The 17,655-nt window shown below is 40.9% G+C and overlaps 1 protein-coding gene across 4 annotated transcripts in view; it reads left to right on the forward strand.

The window, feature by feature from the left end:
• The first annotated feature begins 2,697 nt into the window (after positions 1 to 2,697).
• Positions 2,698 to 17,655, forward strand: part of gse1b (Gse1 coiled-coil protein b) — a 332,945-nt gene continuing 317,987 nt past the window's right edge. For 2 of the 4 annotated variants that reach the window (XM_007244000.4, XM_007244001.4), the window contains exon 1: positions 2,699 to 4,835. In XM_007244000.4, coding sequence (XP_007244062.4) covers positions 2,781 to 4,835 — 2,055 coding nt within the window. In that variant the 5' untranslated portion in view covers positions 2,699 to 2,780. Of the gene's footprint in view, positions 4,836 to 10,123; positions 10,188 to 17,655 lie in introns of those variants that run through there. The other 2 variants (XM_015604469.3, XM_049483699.1) reach the window with 2 other exon arrangements.

Below are 17,655 nucleotides of genomic sequence, written 5' to 3' on the forward strand. Positions count from 1 at the left end.
CACACTGCTTAAGGGAGTCGGTGAGTGTATGTGTTCACTAGTGCATATTGTCGCTGTCCAATTAAAAACAAGTTTCTCCAAAACCTCGACTTTACAGATGAGAGAAAAAACCTTCTGAACTTTCAAAGGAAGTCAATGTAAAAAGAGTTAATTTTAGGTCATTTTGAAGTTTCCGTTGGTCCATTTATCCAAATATTTTGGCACAGTGCAAGGGACAGTTTGAGATACTTTTTTTCATTGGACTGTGTCGATATGTGTATGGATGGGTTTAAATGTGGAGGTTAAATTCACTATGTGTGACTTGTCTTGAAAAAAAAATGCACTTGTTACAGTTCACACTGCATTGAAATGTCTCACTTTGAGATCTCTAATATTAAGCTTAAGTATAGCATTTATATCCAGCTGTTGATCATTGTGTACCTGTAGTATGTAGGTATACTGTCTTTTGTACTGGTCTGTATCCAAGCTTAGAGGTATCTTTTCAATTCCCACAATCTCGGGTTAAGTTTTAAGTGGATGACTGAGTCGTTCTATTGCTCTGGATTAGAGCATTTGAGCCCTACTGTACTACTCTCTCTGTAAGTCATTGTTTGTGTATATAATTAAGTTCCCGCTGTGGTTTAGGGTGTGACGGAGGCTGACAGTGCCCGCACCAGCTTCTGTCACTACTGTTCCTGTTCTACACTGGATGCTTTTTCTACTCGTATTCTGTTTGTAAGGTTCTAAATGTTTAAATACCTGATCTTCTGACTTGAATGTTGATGTTTAACACATCTGATTCAGCTATTAATGCATCAGTAAAAAAAAAAGTAAATAAGGCTGAGAAAATAGCATTGCATGTATCTCTCTTTCCTTTCTCTTCTCCTTTCTCTTTCTTTATTTCTCATCCTCTATTTCTCTTCCCTCTCTATCCCTCTGTTTCTCTAGCTATCTGTATCTCTCTGTCTTATGCCGACCTTACACCTAAAAATTTTCAAGTGATTTCACTGTCTCAGGCAAATTTTAGGATAAAATCATGAGAGTGTTGCTAAAGTCGAGGTGTGATTGCGTCATCTTGATGGTTCAGCGTAGGATTGAAAGTTTTAGTCAGTCTATTTCGCGTCTTGGCATTAAAATCAACTGTGTTTAATATTATCGCAAGTCTTGACGTCTTGAGATGCACAATGTCAACAACTAATAGGAGAGCTACGGGAGGCTGCAAGGCAAAATATTTTACATAGCTGTTTACAAACTATTTGAAAAAGAACACATTTTGCAGGTAAGATGCCCAATATGGTTCTTATTTTAATATGTACAGTATTTTAAACACATATAGCACTTTAAGGTCACTATATTTAAAGTGATTTTACTGTGCACTGCTTTGTTTTATTGCACAGTTTATTTTTGATACAAGCAAGTTTAATAAATACACATTTTTCAAGAATGATTAATTCATTAATTCTATCTAAAACAATATGCAGAGTTGAACACATAATATGTCTCTGATAAATCACAGTATTTATATACACATTATTTATAACTTGATATGTAATGTGTATTGTGTGTAAATTCCACCAGGAGCATGATGGGAAATAATCTAGTTGCAGTCTTGCAATTAGTGATCCCCAGTCTTTTAAAATCTTAGTCTGTGAGTAAAAAGTCTGTGACTTGTCTTATGTGAGAGGGTGTCAGACTTTAGTCTGTTAAAAGTCTTTTCAGAGTCCTGTAGTGTAAGGACAGCATTAGTTTGAGTCTGTGTCTGTGGTGTCTTTGGTCCCTGGAGGTCTAGGGAATTCCATGACTCATGAGTCAGAGCTGTTTTGGCAACACAAGAGGGGGGGGGGGGTTGTATAATAATAGGTGGGTGGTTTTAATGTTATGGCTGATTGGTGTATAACAAACTTTGGGATGTGCCATTTTGAAATGATATAAAGTGCATAATCACACTAAAGCACATATCTGATGAGTGGTGTTGATAAGAGCAGCTGATGAAGCTGAATGTTCAGCACAGAAGTTTCCTCTGTCTGAGCTGAGAGGCCAGCTGTTGGCCGCTGGCCGTCTGCGCGAGCTGCACGTGGAGAGGCGCTGTTACACATCTAACAGCCAAAGATCACAGCACAGCTCCCTTTCTCTCTCTCTCTCTCTTTCTCTCTCTCTCTCTCTCTCTCTCTCTCTCGCTTTCTCTCTCTCTCTCTCTCTCTCTCTCTCTCTCTCTCTCACACACACACACACACACACACACACACACACAAACTTTACTGGCATGAGTGTAACGACAACAATATCATTAATGTTATACCAAATCATTACAATAATAAAAACAACAAATTGCAATAAAATAAAAGCAGCAAATAATCATAAAATATCTCACTCTCTCTCTCTTACTCTAAGACACTGTCTCTCTTTATCACTGTCACTGAAATAAGTCGCCTGCTCTCTCTCTCTCGCTCTTACACACACACACACACACACACTCGCGCGCGCGCTTGCTTCTCACATTACTGTACGGAGGGGACTCTTCTCCGCACGGGACAACTTTCTCTTTCACAATATCGAGCTGCTGCTGCGCGCGCTTTCGTGGGACACCGTTTGAACTTTTTTTTTTCAGTCTGAAGCGCGAGGAGATCCCTCCCCTCCCCTCCTCCCCCTCTTCCTCCCCCTCCTCCCCTCCTCTCCTCCTCCCTCACTCACTCTCTCTCACACTTTCCAAAAGTTTTCTGTGTCGCGCGCGTGGAGTAAATGCGAGGAGAGAGTCACGCGCCGAGCCCCGCGGCCCCGGTCTGAGGCGCGCGGTGTGGAAGATGACGGAGCTCCGCCCCGAGCTGCACGCGGCGGCTGCGGCGGCGTTGGGGGTGAGCGCGGCCACGGCGAGGAAGCAGCGGCTGATGGGCGCCGAGGAGCGCGCGCCGCCGCCGCTCGTGCACTGCTTCGTGTGCGGCAGCGGCGTGACGCCGGGCAAGGAGCTGCGGCTGCCGGTGAGCGCGCGAGGCCGGGAGGGCGGCCCGTGCTTCCCGTTCCTGCAGGGGCAGGAGCCCGCGCCCGGCGCGCGAGACGTGGGACCCGACGGGCACGCGCTGGCGTGCGCCGTATGCCACTGCTTCTTGCGCGAGCAGTGGAACGCGTTCGAGCGCACGCGCACGCCGCTGGACAAGCGCGTGTACTGGCTTAAGAGACCACACCAATGCGACTCGAGGCGGCTCTCGAGAGACTGGGGAGCCGCACGCGACCCGGACGCTGCCGGGGGGCTGGGGGGCGGTGACGGATCCGAGTCCTCGTCGCTGTCCGAAAGCGAGAATGAGCAGGACCTGGAGGACGGCGTGTGTAGCGTAAGTGCCAGAGCGCACGCGAGCATGGACGGCGTTGGAAAGTTCGGCCCGAGAAACCGTTCCGGGACCGTTTTGATGAACCACGACGGGCACGCCTCGCACAGCACCGGCACCAGCAGCAGTGTCAACAGCATCAGCAAGCAGCTCCTCTTTGACGCGGACGTCGATGACGCAACCGTGGCATCTTCTGGCAGGGTGGTGGCAGCTGACATCATCAGCACGGAGGTCAGCATGGCAAGCGAAGAGGAGGAACACAGGGGAGGGCGGGGCCACAGGTGCTCCTGCTACGTGTGTGGCAGGAGGCTTCCCCCAGGTGCCCGCTTTGAGGTGAGCGTGCAGAAGCAGGAGCGCGCCACAGGTGAGCCGTTCTTTCCCTTCCTGTGGCTTCACACCCCTCCGCCTGGTGCGATGCCCCTCAGCCCCCGGGGGCGTACCTTAGTCTGTGCCAGCTGCCACTCCTCACTCTTGCAACAGTGGCAGGCCTTTGAGTTGGCAGATGTACCTGTTTTGCAGCGGCTTTACGTGGTGCCATTGGATACAGGCAATGCCGACCCCCTCTCGCCCACGTTGGGCACTGTGGATGGAGCCGGGTCGGAAAGAAACATATCTAAGATCCGTCCTGTTGCTCACCCTATTGTACCTATGACCCCTCCACGCCCCACGAGAGAGGCCTGCTACCTGTGTGGGCGGGACTGTGGACGGGACATCCGAGTGGCCTATGCCCGTGCTGGAGTGGGCAAGGCTCGTGGTGCCATGTACTTCCCCTTCATCAACATGCTTCCATGCCCGCCGGATGCACAGGGCATTCGTGACGGCCAGGTGCACTGTTGCACCACCTGTCACTCAATCCTGGAGGACATCTGGGCGGCATACCGTCTGTGCCTCAGCGAGGAGCTTATCACGTCAGTCAGCACCTTTCTTGGGAGATACCACCAGGCCACTGGTGGAGGAGGTGTTCAGGCCAGTCCTGGAGGTTCTGTTCGAATTACTGCAGCGACGACAGCAGGACATACCTCTATCTGCTACCTGTGTGGAGCAGAGCTTTCACCACATACGGAGTACCAGCTTCGGGTCAACCCTCCAGGTCGATGTGCAGATAGGGAGCCTTTCTTTCCCTTCTTAACAGTGCATCCACCAGCCCCTCGTGCCCGCCCCGCCGATGCCACAGGCCTGGTGTCAGCCTGCGCCCTCTGCTACCATGACTTGCTGGGGCAATGGGCCCAGCATGAGGGCTCAGGACCAGGGCAGGGTCCATCCAGCAGCCCCTGGTCACGTCAGTACAGCTGCGACTCCTTCGTCTGCTTCTTCTGTCGGCGGGAGAAGAGGAGGCCGCTGGGCCTAAGGGCAGTCACTGTGGCCCGGCTGCCCGTCTTCCTGTACGCCCCAAGAGTCGGTCGCACACTTGTGGTGGATGATGGCAAGCAGCTGACTATCGGCTCCTGTGGGGAATGTAAGGCTATGGTGTTGGCTGGCCAAAACTTGAAGCAGGATGGTGGGGTGGACCGAGGAGTGGCAGCAGGCAAACAGAAGGTAAGGATGCTGGTTGTGGCGGGGTGTGCTCTGTTCTGCTGTATACATTTCCATTCTGCTTTGTCCATCACTGCACAGAGCAGCAGGGTCTTGGAAAGTGAGTCAGTGGGAGTTTGGAAGGATTTTCCAATGGTTGTACATGCAATAATATTTACTGTCAGTGTCATAAGAGAACTTTATAACTCTCTTTTTTTGCACCAGTTAAAATGCCAGCTGTTATTTCTAGAAATATGGCTAGTATACTTGGGGCATTTAAACATATTTTTTAAGATATAAGCCCTGATTCTTATCATCAGCATTGCTCTACAATACATTTTGTAATACATTCAAAAACGTTGGAAGGATTTGATTGTATACAGACAAAAATGCATTTATTAAAAAGTTGTTGTTATGGATATACTCTGGGTAGTACTGCTGAGGGTATTGTTGTTAATTAGTATAGGAACAATGCATTACTTGGAGCTTCTTTACACCTGAAAAAAAGTTGTACATAGGTCCACAATTCAGTTCTATATCCTCATAAATCCTCATCTGCATACTCATAATTAACTCAGCTCCATAGACCCTAAAATAAAACCCTTTGGGATCAATACATGGCATCAAAAATCACTATTTAGTTTTTTATTGCTTTAAACTCTCTAAGACTCAGCCCCCAATTGGACATACTATAGTTACCGCTTCATTACTTCACATGGTAGGGCAAATCAAATGAATAGGATAAACCTGCTGTAAATAATATTGCTTGTCAAATTCTGTGAAATCCAAAATTCCTGCTATTTGTTTTTATTTAGAAGTATTTAATCTCTTCCGTAAAACAGATGCCGTGAAGTATCGTAAAGAATTGGCTTGCGATATATATCAAATATCGCAGAATATCAGTATCTTGATTGTGGGCAACGTATTGTGATAATGTTGTATCGTGAGATGCCCTGTGATTCCCACTCTTACTCATAAGACAGTAATCTCACACAATAATTAACATTAGCTGCAGTGACCCTAAAATAAAACCCTGTGGGACTCCACAAAATAAATATGCTTAACCAAACGGTTTCCAAATCATTCAAACTCAAATTCATCAGCATCAGCAGAGGTGACCTGTGTGTTGATGTTGGAACGTGATGCGGCTCTCAGGACCTTCCAGCTTTGCTGTGGAGAGCTGGGCGGCCCAGCCAGGCGGGGGTAGATAAAGTGTGGAGCCTGTCGCATTAGAGAAACAAATATTTTTGGGAGAGGGCTGCTTTCCTAGGACAACACTCCTGGGAACCATGCTAACTCTCAGGGGCCAAGGCAAGCTTTGTCTGGCTCCTGTGAAGAGGTAGTGCAGTGTGTGTGAGGGAAGATGCAGAGAGTTTGTTCATATGTGCCTGATGAAGAGATTACTTAGTTTATTTGAGACAGAGACATTGAGGGATGTGCACTAATGTGTGTGTGTGTGTGCATGTGTGGCATTTTCACCTTGTGAGGGATGACCCTGTTTTGCAGCTGTTTGCTGCTCCAGTAACCATTCCACTCTAATAGGCCCTGGTGCCTGACAGGGTCTTCCCCAGGCTGGGTTTGGACTGGAGCTGCTGGAAGATAGTCTCAAGAGGCCTGCAGGTTCAGGTCAGTCCAGGGCAAACCGATAAATAGCCCAGGGAGGGGTGAGGTGACCGTATGAGGAGAGAGGCATGGAGATGTGTACAGTATGTGACTCCCATACTAGCATTCATCGGGTGTAACTTGACCTGAAGATGGGGTCACAGGGTTCACTCAGCAGGACAGCTATAGGATCAAGAAGCTCCATTTCTTTGGGCATGGATGTGTGTGTGTGTGTGTGTGTGTGTGTGTGTGTAGCGTATCTAATTATGAAGGTGACGATGACACTATGGTGTGAATATGGTACTCAGTGTCATTCCATTCATACTGTTTACAAGCATATAGCAGGGGTTGAGACAACTTCTGCTAGAGTACACCATTAAAAATAAAGGTTCCCCGGTGGTTCCAATGCAAGACAACAGTTTCTATAAGCAGAAGCCGTGGTTCCCAAACCGACCCTCAGGGCTCTCTAAACGGTCCAGATTTTTTGCTCTAACCCAACTGCCAACAGGGGACCAGTTTGAGAACCACTGCTATGTAGTAGTAAAAGGATTATTTGACTCCTAACAATAGTGGAACTTCTGCTGTATATATTTTAAAACTCCATACAAGAGGTTTTCCATCATAAAAATGAACGATTTCTCAGGGCAAAGAACCATTTCAGCACTTTTTGAATTGTCCTGATTCTGTGCAGACAAAAAAAAAGGCCTTTACTAAGAAATGTATTGAGCGTTACTGTGTAGTATGGGATGTTTGTCTGTCGTTATTTAGTATATGAACATGGCATTACTCAGAGGTTCTATTAAAGGTAAATTAACTCCTTAAACTTTGTGGATAGGTCCACATTTTAATTTTAACCAAATAAACAATTAAACAAATATGCAAATATGAACTTTATGTACATTCAAAAAACTAAAATGTCATTTATTTACAACTGGAGTGTATTTAATAATCAAAATAGCTTACGATATTAAAGGAAATAGGGAGAAATTGTCATTATTTGGTTATTTGTTGTATATCATAGATAATAAAATTGTGTGACACAAAAATGCTAAATCAAAGGGAAATTTCAAATCTATTTATGTAAAGCATTCCCAGTAAAGGTGATAATGGGAAGGAAAAATCAACCCTCATTTTTGCCAGTCAGTTTTGGCATTATGATTAATAACAGTGATAAATCACACTAAATTTAGCAGCAGATCTTTTAAGTCCTAAAAGTTGTGAGGGGGGAGCTCCTAGAGCATCATTGTCCCTTGGGCACCCATTATCCTCTTTTATCCTATTCTATAAATTTAACAGCTGTCCTTCCTTGGGACTCTTTCAGTAGGTACTGACTTCTGCGTACCAGGAGCACCACATATGGGCTAAGCCATTAACAGTCACTGTCCTTGGATTTTATTAGGCCAGATTTGACACTGTTGATGAGATTTATGTAAGGATGTATCATTGTTTGTATCATTGATGAATACAAAGGCTACAATAAGTGAGGGAGATTCCATGAATCATATGAACTGGGTAACCCCTGTTGTCCACTTGGTCAGATATGTGCTGATAGGTCTCAAATCTCTGAGGCAGAAACCTTATATGACCTGGAAACGTATTTTTCTGGAGACTTCATTATTATCCCCTGACCAAAAAATGTCCACACATTATAAAGTATAATGATTTCTTTTTTTCCTAATAGTATAAAATAATATTGGCCACTTAATATGAAAAAGTGACAACATGTGACAATATCCTTCCACCATCCAGCTGTTTGGCCTTGCCACTAAGCGCTTGTCTCTGGAGTGGCTGGATTAAGTCAATCCTGACGCTGTCTCCGACAGCGATGAGTGAGAGAGGAGGAGGTGGAGGAAGTGGTGTCTTTGTGAAGGTGTTTTGCTTGGAGAGCAGACGGGCTCTGCTGGCTGAGCATTGTGGAACGCATCCAACAGCAGATACAATGAGCCTGATCCAGAGCTAGGAATGGAGAGGAAACACTGACAGATAATACCGAGCGTGCTGGTCATGGAAGAATTCACTGTTTAATAGCAAACAATTAGAGCAGCACAAGGGGCTGGAGGGCCGAACAAGACATGAGCGTGAACATCTGTGAGTGTCATTCACCCCGAGTGTTTGAGCGTGTGAGAGAGGGAAAGTGTGGGAGATTGTTGGACACACCAGCTGTCTCGTGTTGGTCTGTGGTGAGCAAAAATCATTAGAAGAGGGATTGGTTCAGCATCTGTGTTTCACTGTTTTGCCCAAGCTACAGAAAAAATAAATATATGGCAACCAAAAATATTTGCCAAGTTAAAAAAAAGACTTTCTGCGTTTGGTCAAATATATGAAAGGATTAAATAGTATGTATTTGACAATGAAGCATTTATTTAAGTTATATTGCAGTGTTTCTTTTAACATTTGGGTTTTGCAAAGTAATGTCCTTTTTGCCGGCCCCCAATAGCGCTACTCAAAGCGCTGGTCCTATAAACAAAGCAGTGAGTGAAGGAGAGAACCAACAGGGACAGCCAAAAAGTCAAATTTACATTTATGTTTATGCTTTACTCACATAAATTAAACTGATATGTGAGTTGAATGATACGAGCTGTGCAGGGCTAGGATAGTAATGTTAGTTGAGCAATCTTAAGCTTAGCATTTGATTGTTTTACAAGCTTTAGCTTGTTACATTTTAAATCTGAAGTTTGTGGGCCGATAGATGTGGATGTACGAGGAAGTGTCCCAGCAGTTCTGTTCTTCTTGCATTTTGACTAATTAATTTAAATTTATTATGAATTTATTATATTTATTAAGCAATCTTAACACTTCCTCATGACCCTGTTGTAATCCAAACACAGTCATACACTGTATGTCCTGATGCTTGTGGACACCTAATGTAATATATTAGTTTGGCCACAGTAAATTGCACCTATTGCTGATACAATCACCCTAACTGTTAAGAAAAACATAGGGGATTATGTAAATAAAATAAAAGTGTTAAACCAAACAGAATATTTAATATTATAGTTTTATACTTTTATATTTTACAAAGTAGCACCTCTTGCTTAGATGGCAGCTTTGCACATCTTGGCTGGATTTTCTCAGTCAGCTGTAGGAGGTAGAGTCACCTGGAATGGCTTTCAGTTGTGTCTTTTCAAGATTAAACCACTTGCCCTCTTAATATGTTTACAACCATCAGGCGTGTTGTTATTCAAATAATTAAAGAAATTAATACTTTAAGAAATGAAGTTCAGTCAATCTAAAAAATTTTATGACCATCAAAAACATTATGATGAAACTGGCTCTCATTAGGACCGCCCCAGGAAAGGAAGACCAAGCTTTCCCTCAGTTGCACAGGAAAAGTGCCTCAGAAACTCAGAAAAGTTACTACATGATTCCTTAAAATGTAGGAAATAAAACATTGAATGATAGGTGTATCCAAACTTTTGACTGTTACCGTATTCTAGAAATGGAAATATCAATGGGCTATGTATAGGTATCGGCCATTTTTCAGCCAAAACACATGATCATCTGGTATTTCTCTAATATAGTAGGTCCGAACAGTGAGGATACGCGGTCACAGGAAGCTGCAGTTCCACGCCCAGCCGCTAGATGGAGCTATACAGAGCATAGTTAGGTTGAGAAACCCCGCCCTCATACAGGTGCAGCTTGTCAGCAGCACTCAGCACAACAGCTCGTTTGGAGTGTTTTTACCATTTCTGCAGTTAAATATGTAGGAGTAATGTGCTTCATGGAGGAAAGAGAGTTAATATTTTTAGCCCAGTACATCTTTCAGCCCATTCAGTGAGTAGCAGATATACCACACACCATGAACCACACAAACCCTAAACACTGCAGACCACATTAACACCAATCAACATCAGCTGCAGTTAGAAAGCTTAAGAAATCAAACTGTTCAAACTGTTTATATGCTTGAGTTCCACAGTGCAGTTCTATGGGATTCACAGACTCTTGCAGCTGGAGTATTAGATTATTGTTTTTATTATTACATTTATAAATTAGTTGTGTATTTTCTCAGTTGTGCAAGTTGATATAGGCTTAGGGCGCTATGAAATGCTTTTTAATTTTTTGTCTGTTTTCTGTTTTTATCCTTTGTTTGACACATTTTGGATCAGTCCGGTTTTAATAGTGCTGTCAGGAGATTAAATTAATCAAATTAATGTCATCCTTTGTAGTTAATTCATCTAAATTTTAAGTATTTTAAACTGTACAGTCCTGTTGAATTTTAGCTGAGGAGCAAATGAATAAAAAACTGGAATAGATTTAAAAGCTCCCTGTAAAAAACGTCACATCTGTATATCTTTGTATACAACCCTAGACCAATTTTTATAGCTGCATCTTTATTTACTTAAACTTTACAAAAATAATTATAGAATATATTATATAATTATAAAAATGTCAAATGTTATTTTCAGGAGATTCTAAACTACTCAAATATGTCTAAAAATAGTAACTCTAAGACATTCTTAGACATTTTTTTACATTAATAGCTGAAATATGTTCATATGTTCTGTATTATTAAAATATACCAGCCCTGCTAAAAAAAATCTTAAAAATGAGATTCACATATTAACAGAATTTAGATATTTGACCACATTTTAATCAAAGGTTTACTTGGTGCAAATAAAATAAAATAAATAAAATAATAAAATAAAAAACTCATAGTTTCTATATTAATGTCTGCATATTTAAAAATGTCCATGATGTGTGTATAGTTTAAGTTATATTTCTATATTCTATACTGTCTTTTTTACATATGTGTTCTTTACTAGTAAAAAGGGACTGCTTTGATTTGCGGCATACTAAAAAACATTTTAATGCATATATTACCTGCATCCTGCATTTTTGTTCATTATGGAATTTAATTTTTTTTGTAATTTTAGTAATTAAAAATACACATTGCTGTTCTATACATAAACTAATATATTTAATATAAAATAATATATAGACTATGTATTATAAAAATCTGTTGCTCATCTGACACTTTGAATCCGAACACTCTTCAAATAATTGAGCCATTGTTTATTTATTTATTTTATTTTAATTTTTTTACTAACCAGCTCCTCTTCTGTAACTTCTATCATGTCTGTACGCTTCTCCATGCTGTCGCTGCCGACAGGACTTACTGGTGAATCGGTTGGGAGGGGGAGTTGTGTTCAGTGAGGGAGAAAGATGGCGCAAAGTGAAGTTATGCAGAGACAAACTGGGAGAAGAGAAAGGCGAACTGTTGGAGGTAATTGGAACGCAACATAGTCTATATTGATATAAACAATTTTGTGTCATCTTACATCTTGTATTGGTAATTCTTAAAAACTCAATATATTACCCAACCCTATGCCTAGTCCATTTAGAGAGAAATGAGATTTAACTTATACATGTATTCTTCATAGGCTGCATTTAAAGACTGGACTGCAAAAAATGGATATTCGACTTTGATGGCTTTTTATGTACAAAAACAAAAATCCACTCTTCTTCTCTGTGATGGTAATGGGAGTGTTGTTTCATGACGCAAGAGTAAGGGCAGGAACTGCGGTGCCATGGAGCAAACAGGAAATCTGTCATAGAGCAAATTTGGTTTGGCCTTCGGTGTCTACGCATTCTTAGAAGGTTATGCTTTTGTATACTGCATACTTCAAAGGATGCAGAGTTGGGACACACATTCTGGAGTATATAAGAATGAGCCTACTGGCATCATGCCTCTTGTCTGATACCTCTAGTGTGGGCTAGATGGTTACTGAACTGTGGAACTGTGTTCTTTGGAATAATGGGGCTCCATCCAGTGCTTTTAGGATAAATTAAGGAGCTGGGTTTGAGGTGATGATCGTGAAATCGTTACAGCAATGCTGAAAAGCAGCCAATCTAAAGCCTTTCCTCTTCAGTAGACACAGTTACTTCAACAACAGCAGGAGAAACTCCCTTTTTAAATTCCTTGCTGTTTGGAAGGAACAATAAACAAGCAGTCTAAATACTTTTGTCCACAGGGACGAAAGTGAGGGACAGGCTTATCTGGGAGTGAGGGCTTGGAAGAAGACGTTGCTGGATGTCAAGGTGTTTAACCCAGAGCCAAGTCATGATCTAATAGTGGAACTGTAGAAAGGGAGATGAGGGGGCGGCGGGACAGTAATCGGTCCCGTGGTGGAAGAAACAGGTGCCGTGCCGTCCAGTGACATGCGATCCGCTCTAGAGCACTGCTGTCCTCATTCGTGTGTCAAGAGAGAACTTGCACATCTGCTCTCCTTTCTACTCCACTCTTCTCTCTGCCTATTGACATTGCAGGCGGTGCTGTTAGAAAACTTTGTAGTATCCCCAGAACTGAACTTCATCAGTGAGTGACATTTTCAGTTTAAAACAGCGGTAGTAATAAAATTAATATTAATAAACCAATAGGTTATATATGTAACTAGTATTATATTTTTGGATAATATACTGGAACAGAGATTGTTGCAATATATGTATGATATTTTAAGACCATTATATGCTGCAGATATATTGATTATATAATAGCATAATAATGCAATTATGACTAAATACCATTTCTGGAAATGTATGCTTTTTGGCAGGGATGCATCAAATATTTTGTCAAATTATGACCAAATTCAGCAAATCATGTAAAAAAAAAAAAAACTTTTGTGTTGTACATTGTTTCATGTATATAACATTGGCCTCGTTCTTTTTTATAGTAATGAACAAGAACTGACATCTGACTTGTGCAGCACAGTCAGAAGAAAAAACTCCTGTGAAGATGTTGGCAAGCAGTTGAGCTGTTAAAGCTATGAACTATTTAGTGATCAAGCAATGCTTAAGCAATGCAGTGAGCTTTCCATTAATCAATATATTTCCCTACTAAATAATCTATTTATTTAAATGATGTTGATTATCTTTGTTTTGTTTTAAAATATAAATGAAAATCACTGAATGTTGTTCCAGTATTACCAGCTTTGTTTTCACCTCATATGAACTAGCCTGACTGCTAGTTTGATGCATGTTATTCATTTCTATTTTTAGCTCACAAAACGTTGATTCTACTAATACTTGTTTGGATTAATTCGCATTTTATCTCAGGACATTATCCGAAAAATACTTTAGATAGAAAAGTTACATTTTTAGCTAAAAAATATAAACACTTTTGTATATAACAATAAGTTTCTAATGGAGTTTCAAATGTAGCTCCTTTTTATTAAAAAGAAGACAGTCCTACTGAGCGTGTGATCAGTGAGCGTCATCCTTCTAGCTTGTTTCTAATTGGAGAAATTCAATGTGTTAAAATCATCACATGTTACAACTGTCCAGTGTCTTCGCTACCACTGGAAACAATTACTCAGAGTCATTCTTTTTAGCTGTCAGTGCTTTTTAATGAGATAGATGAGTCGAACACACCCATAAAAGGTGTCAGTGTTGTAGTGACATCAGCATGGTTTATGAAATCGCTAGTTTTTCCACTTTTTTACATTTTCAGCTCTTTATTCTTTTAGTGTGGATGTTTTTAACTTCAGTATATAATTTCCTACACAGCTCTTTCTCCCACTTCTGTCTCTTGCTGTGTGCAGCATGCCTGTGTTTTCGAGAGGTGGTAAAGCGTAGAATTGGTGTCTGCTTGTTGGCTAGGTCCAAATTAGCTGGTGTAATGGGAGCTATGCTGGGACCTGGTGCCAAGGAGCCAGACGCTTTATATATAGAGCTCAGCTCTGACTGAAAAAAACATAATTACACAAAGCACGCCTAACCTGAGACCAGCCTGAGTGAGCAAAGTGCAGCTCAGCTGACCTCTGACCAGCTGTATCATGCATAGCATAGCACATCTAGCCAGAGGTCAACTTTGGGGCCTGAGCACAGCCTAACTAGGGTAGAGTTTGGTGACTAGGTGAGAGATAGGGTACAGTAGCCTCCAGCATCTGGGACTTCAAACTGGATCAACCATAAGACCTAAGATTTTGTAGGAACACCCACGTACAGTCACTGAATCTTGGACATCCATAACCATGTTGCTGGTTCACCATTTATACACCCATCCCTGTATGTTTCAGTGACAATACAGTCCAGCCATATTTAATCAGATTTTTCTTCTTAAAATTGTCTTTCTATCCCCAGTGTCTACTTTTAATCGTTAGTTTTGTTCTAGTTGTGCCACATATTTTATTTCTGCTATAATCTAGTGATTGAACATTATTCTGCTATATCGTAAGAAGGCAGGGTTACACTTAAAATTAAATGAGTTGCAGTCTTAGCTGGTAAGAACTGCCTACAGGACTTGCTTTGCACCTTTCTGTTAATTTTTGTCTACAAATAGTAAAAAAAAATGAACAGCAATATTTAGGTAAATATTGGTATGTTAAATAACAGTAGTTTGAGGGTTCCTTGTACAATTACAACAAAAGATTATCTGAAAATCCATTTTTATATCAATTAAATGAATTGATCTAAACATTGTAATGAATCAGATATAGAATCGAATTTGGACCTTGTGAATCTTAATCGAATCAACTTGGAAATTCACTGGTGATACCCAGCTTTTACTTTTACTGTTGTAACATTACACTTTTTGCACACACTGGATATTCATTGGAAAAAATCACTTAGTGAATGCAGACTGAGAGATACGCTTGATCTGGGAGAAGGAGGCGGGTCTACAAAGTAGGGCTTTATAGCTCCGCCTCTGCACAGGCTCTGGTCGATGATTTACAAAAATTGTGGACAAATTTAACTTAATTTCTATAGGATGGTAGGGAATTGAATCATGTAGTTCATGTTTTCCACAATCATTGGTACTGACCACTGCATACCAGACCCATCCCACAAGACCTGCTACTAAGATCTAATGTTTTGGAGATGTTTTGACCCAATCATGGCTCATTAGTTCAAGGTTTTAATAGCTTCTTAGTTACAAGATGAGAGCACCTCACATTCCACTGATAAGAGAAAAGAGAACTGAGCACTTCAGAAAAAAAGAAAAGTTTGGAGTACAAACTCTCATGCTTGCAATTTTACTGAAGTATCCTCTGGGGTATAAGATTGCGCATGTGTGAGAGTGTCCAGTGTGTTTGTCCAGATGGACTTTGAGGGGGGATGGAGTTAGGAATCTGTGTGCATGTGAACAGATTTTATAGTAGGACTGTGGGTGTGTGTGTGTGTGTGTGTGTTTCAAGTGAATTCTTAATATATAGAGAACAAGGTGCATGGCATGGCAAGAGATCCATGCAGGTATGCTGGCAGCATCACATGAGTTTAGTGATTGATGATACAGAACAGGTAGAAACAGATGGCGGTCTTCATGCAGAGAGTGTATCCTGTACGGAAAATATATGTACATATATTTTCTCATATTTGAATTATGAGTAAAATATGCATTATATATTCAAACATATACAGAAACTCCTTTCAATTAGTAAGTTCAGCTACTTCACTGTGCACCCATTAATAACTCATGCATTTAGTTGCGCATGTATAAACTGTCAAAAATAGTAATTTTGTTGGCATCCAGGGGCACCAAAAATGTCTGTAAGAAATGGTGATTTTGGTAAGTTACAGGACAATAAGTGTTGCTATTTTTTTGGCACCCCTTTTGCCAGAACATTAATTGTTTCTAAATTTCTAAATTAGTGTTTTGTACATTTTCAGTCATAAACGGCAGTTGACATTGATAAATACACATAACAGTACAATGCTACTTTTTACTGTAAAATTAATATCTAAACACAGTAAAAAGAAACTAATAATGAATGTATTTCCACTTGTAAAATCAATAACAAAAATTATAAACAATGTAATATTCTCATTTAAAAGTCATTTTCCAAAGAAAAAATAATCCCAGGAAAAGTAATGTAATATTAAAGTTAATAAAAAGTTTACTGTGCGAATGCCATTATATTCTCACAGCAATGTTCCATGATCTATTTTCAAGGCTTTTGCTGATAAGTCAAGGCAAAACAAACTCCCTGTTACTACCACTGACTTTTGGACCAAAATGTCAATTAAATTTTATATCTCTTTTCTCCAGACAGTCTCCTGGTCATTTGTCCCCATTGTTGTAAAGTAGGTATGCAGTGTAATGCGATCCAGTGTTGGGTTTTTGACCTCTCTCTCATTAATGCTGCACAAATCGCCCCAGCTCAGGAAATACTACATTTCCCACGAGGCAGCGGTGATGGCCGCATGTCATGCTTTAGAACCAGGGGTCAGACCTGGAACAGGAATCAGCTTATAGCCCACTTCTTAAACAGGAACACACTTTTGACTGTTTACTGAGTAACTGTGTGTGTGTGTGTGTGTGTGTGTGGTTGATTTTCGGGGCATGCAAGCAGTACTGGTTCTGCATTTGAGAATGCATTTTATCTTCAACATTAACTAGTCTTTTTTTTGGGATGGATTCAGCTTTTATCCTTTGTTTTTACTGCTGTGTTTCAGTAGAGCTTCCTCTGGTGTTATTTAGGTGCTATAAGTGGACTTTATCCTCAAACCACAGTAGAGAGGAGATAGGAGAGAGTTCTCAGAAGATAATAGAACAGTTTACAGTCTTCAGTGTTAAACTATTTTATAGAGGGAACATAAGAATATTGATTGTTCTAAAATTTGGATTAAGTTCAAGCTGTTTTCTCCAGCAGAGTAACAGCCAATACTCATTAAGAATTATTGATAACTTGTTAATTTCAGTTTTCATGAAAAGTTTGGTGATTTTAGATTCAATTGTTCTGTTTATTGTTGATTGCGCCTCCAATAGTATCCCACACATGGAAAGGCGTAATTGGTCATGGCATAGCACCAATGTCTCTTGGCAAGTTCTTCAAACGGCGGCAGCATGCGGACAAGCATTGTTCTGGAATCGTATGAAATTGCATGCCATACTATGACACCAGGCCTTCTGGCTGTGTGACTCATGACAACAAACACAGATTAGTTGATGATCTTCACAAATACAAAAGCAGACCCACTGTCATTCAATGACAATCTGGCACCTCGGTTGATTCCTTCTGGGTGCTCTTTTCGACATTAAATAAAAAAAAAAAACTTTTTTTCATTAAGATTGTATGTATATAATAGTGTGTGTTTTATACTATAATACTATAATACTGTGTGTGACAGTTTTCCTAACCCCTGTGTCGTGACATCGTGATATCTCCAGTTTCTTAACAAAACACAGCTTTACTACTGTTCAGTTTTTCACTTTCATGGTTTCATCCAGCTCACTTGTGTAGAATTTCCAACTGGAAAGTATACAAAAAAAACCTCACAAGGATGAATGGGATTTTGGTCAATG

Source organism: Astyanax mexicanus, chromosome 9, assembly GCF_023375975.1.
Source record: "Astyanax mexicanus isolate ESR-SI-001 chromosome 9, AstMex3_surface, whole genome shotgun sequence".
Lineage (NCBI taxonomy): Eukaryota > Metazoa > Chordata > Actinopteri > Characiformes > Acestrorhamphidae > Astyanax > Astyanax mexicanus.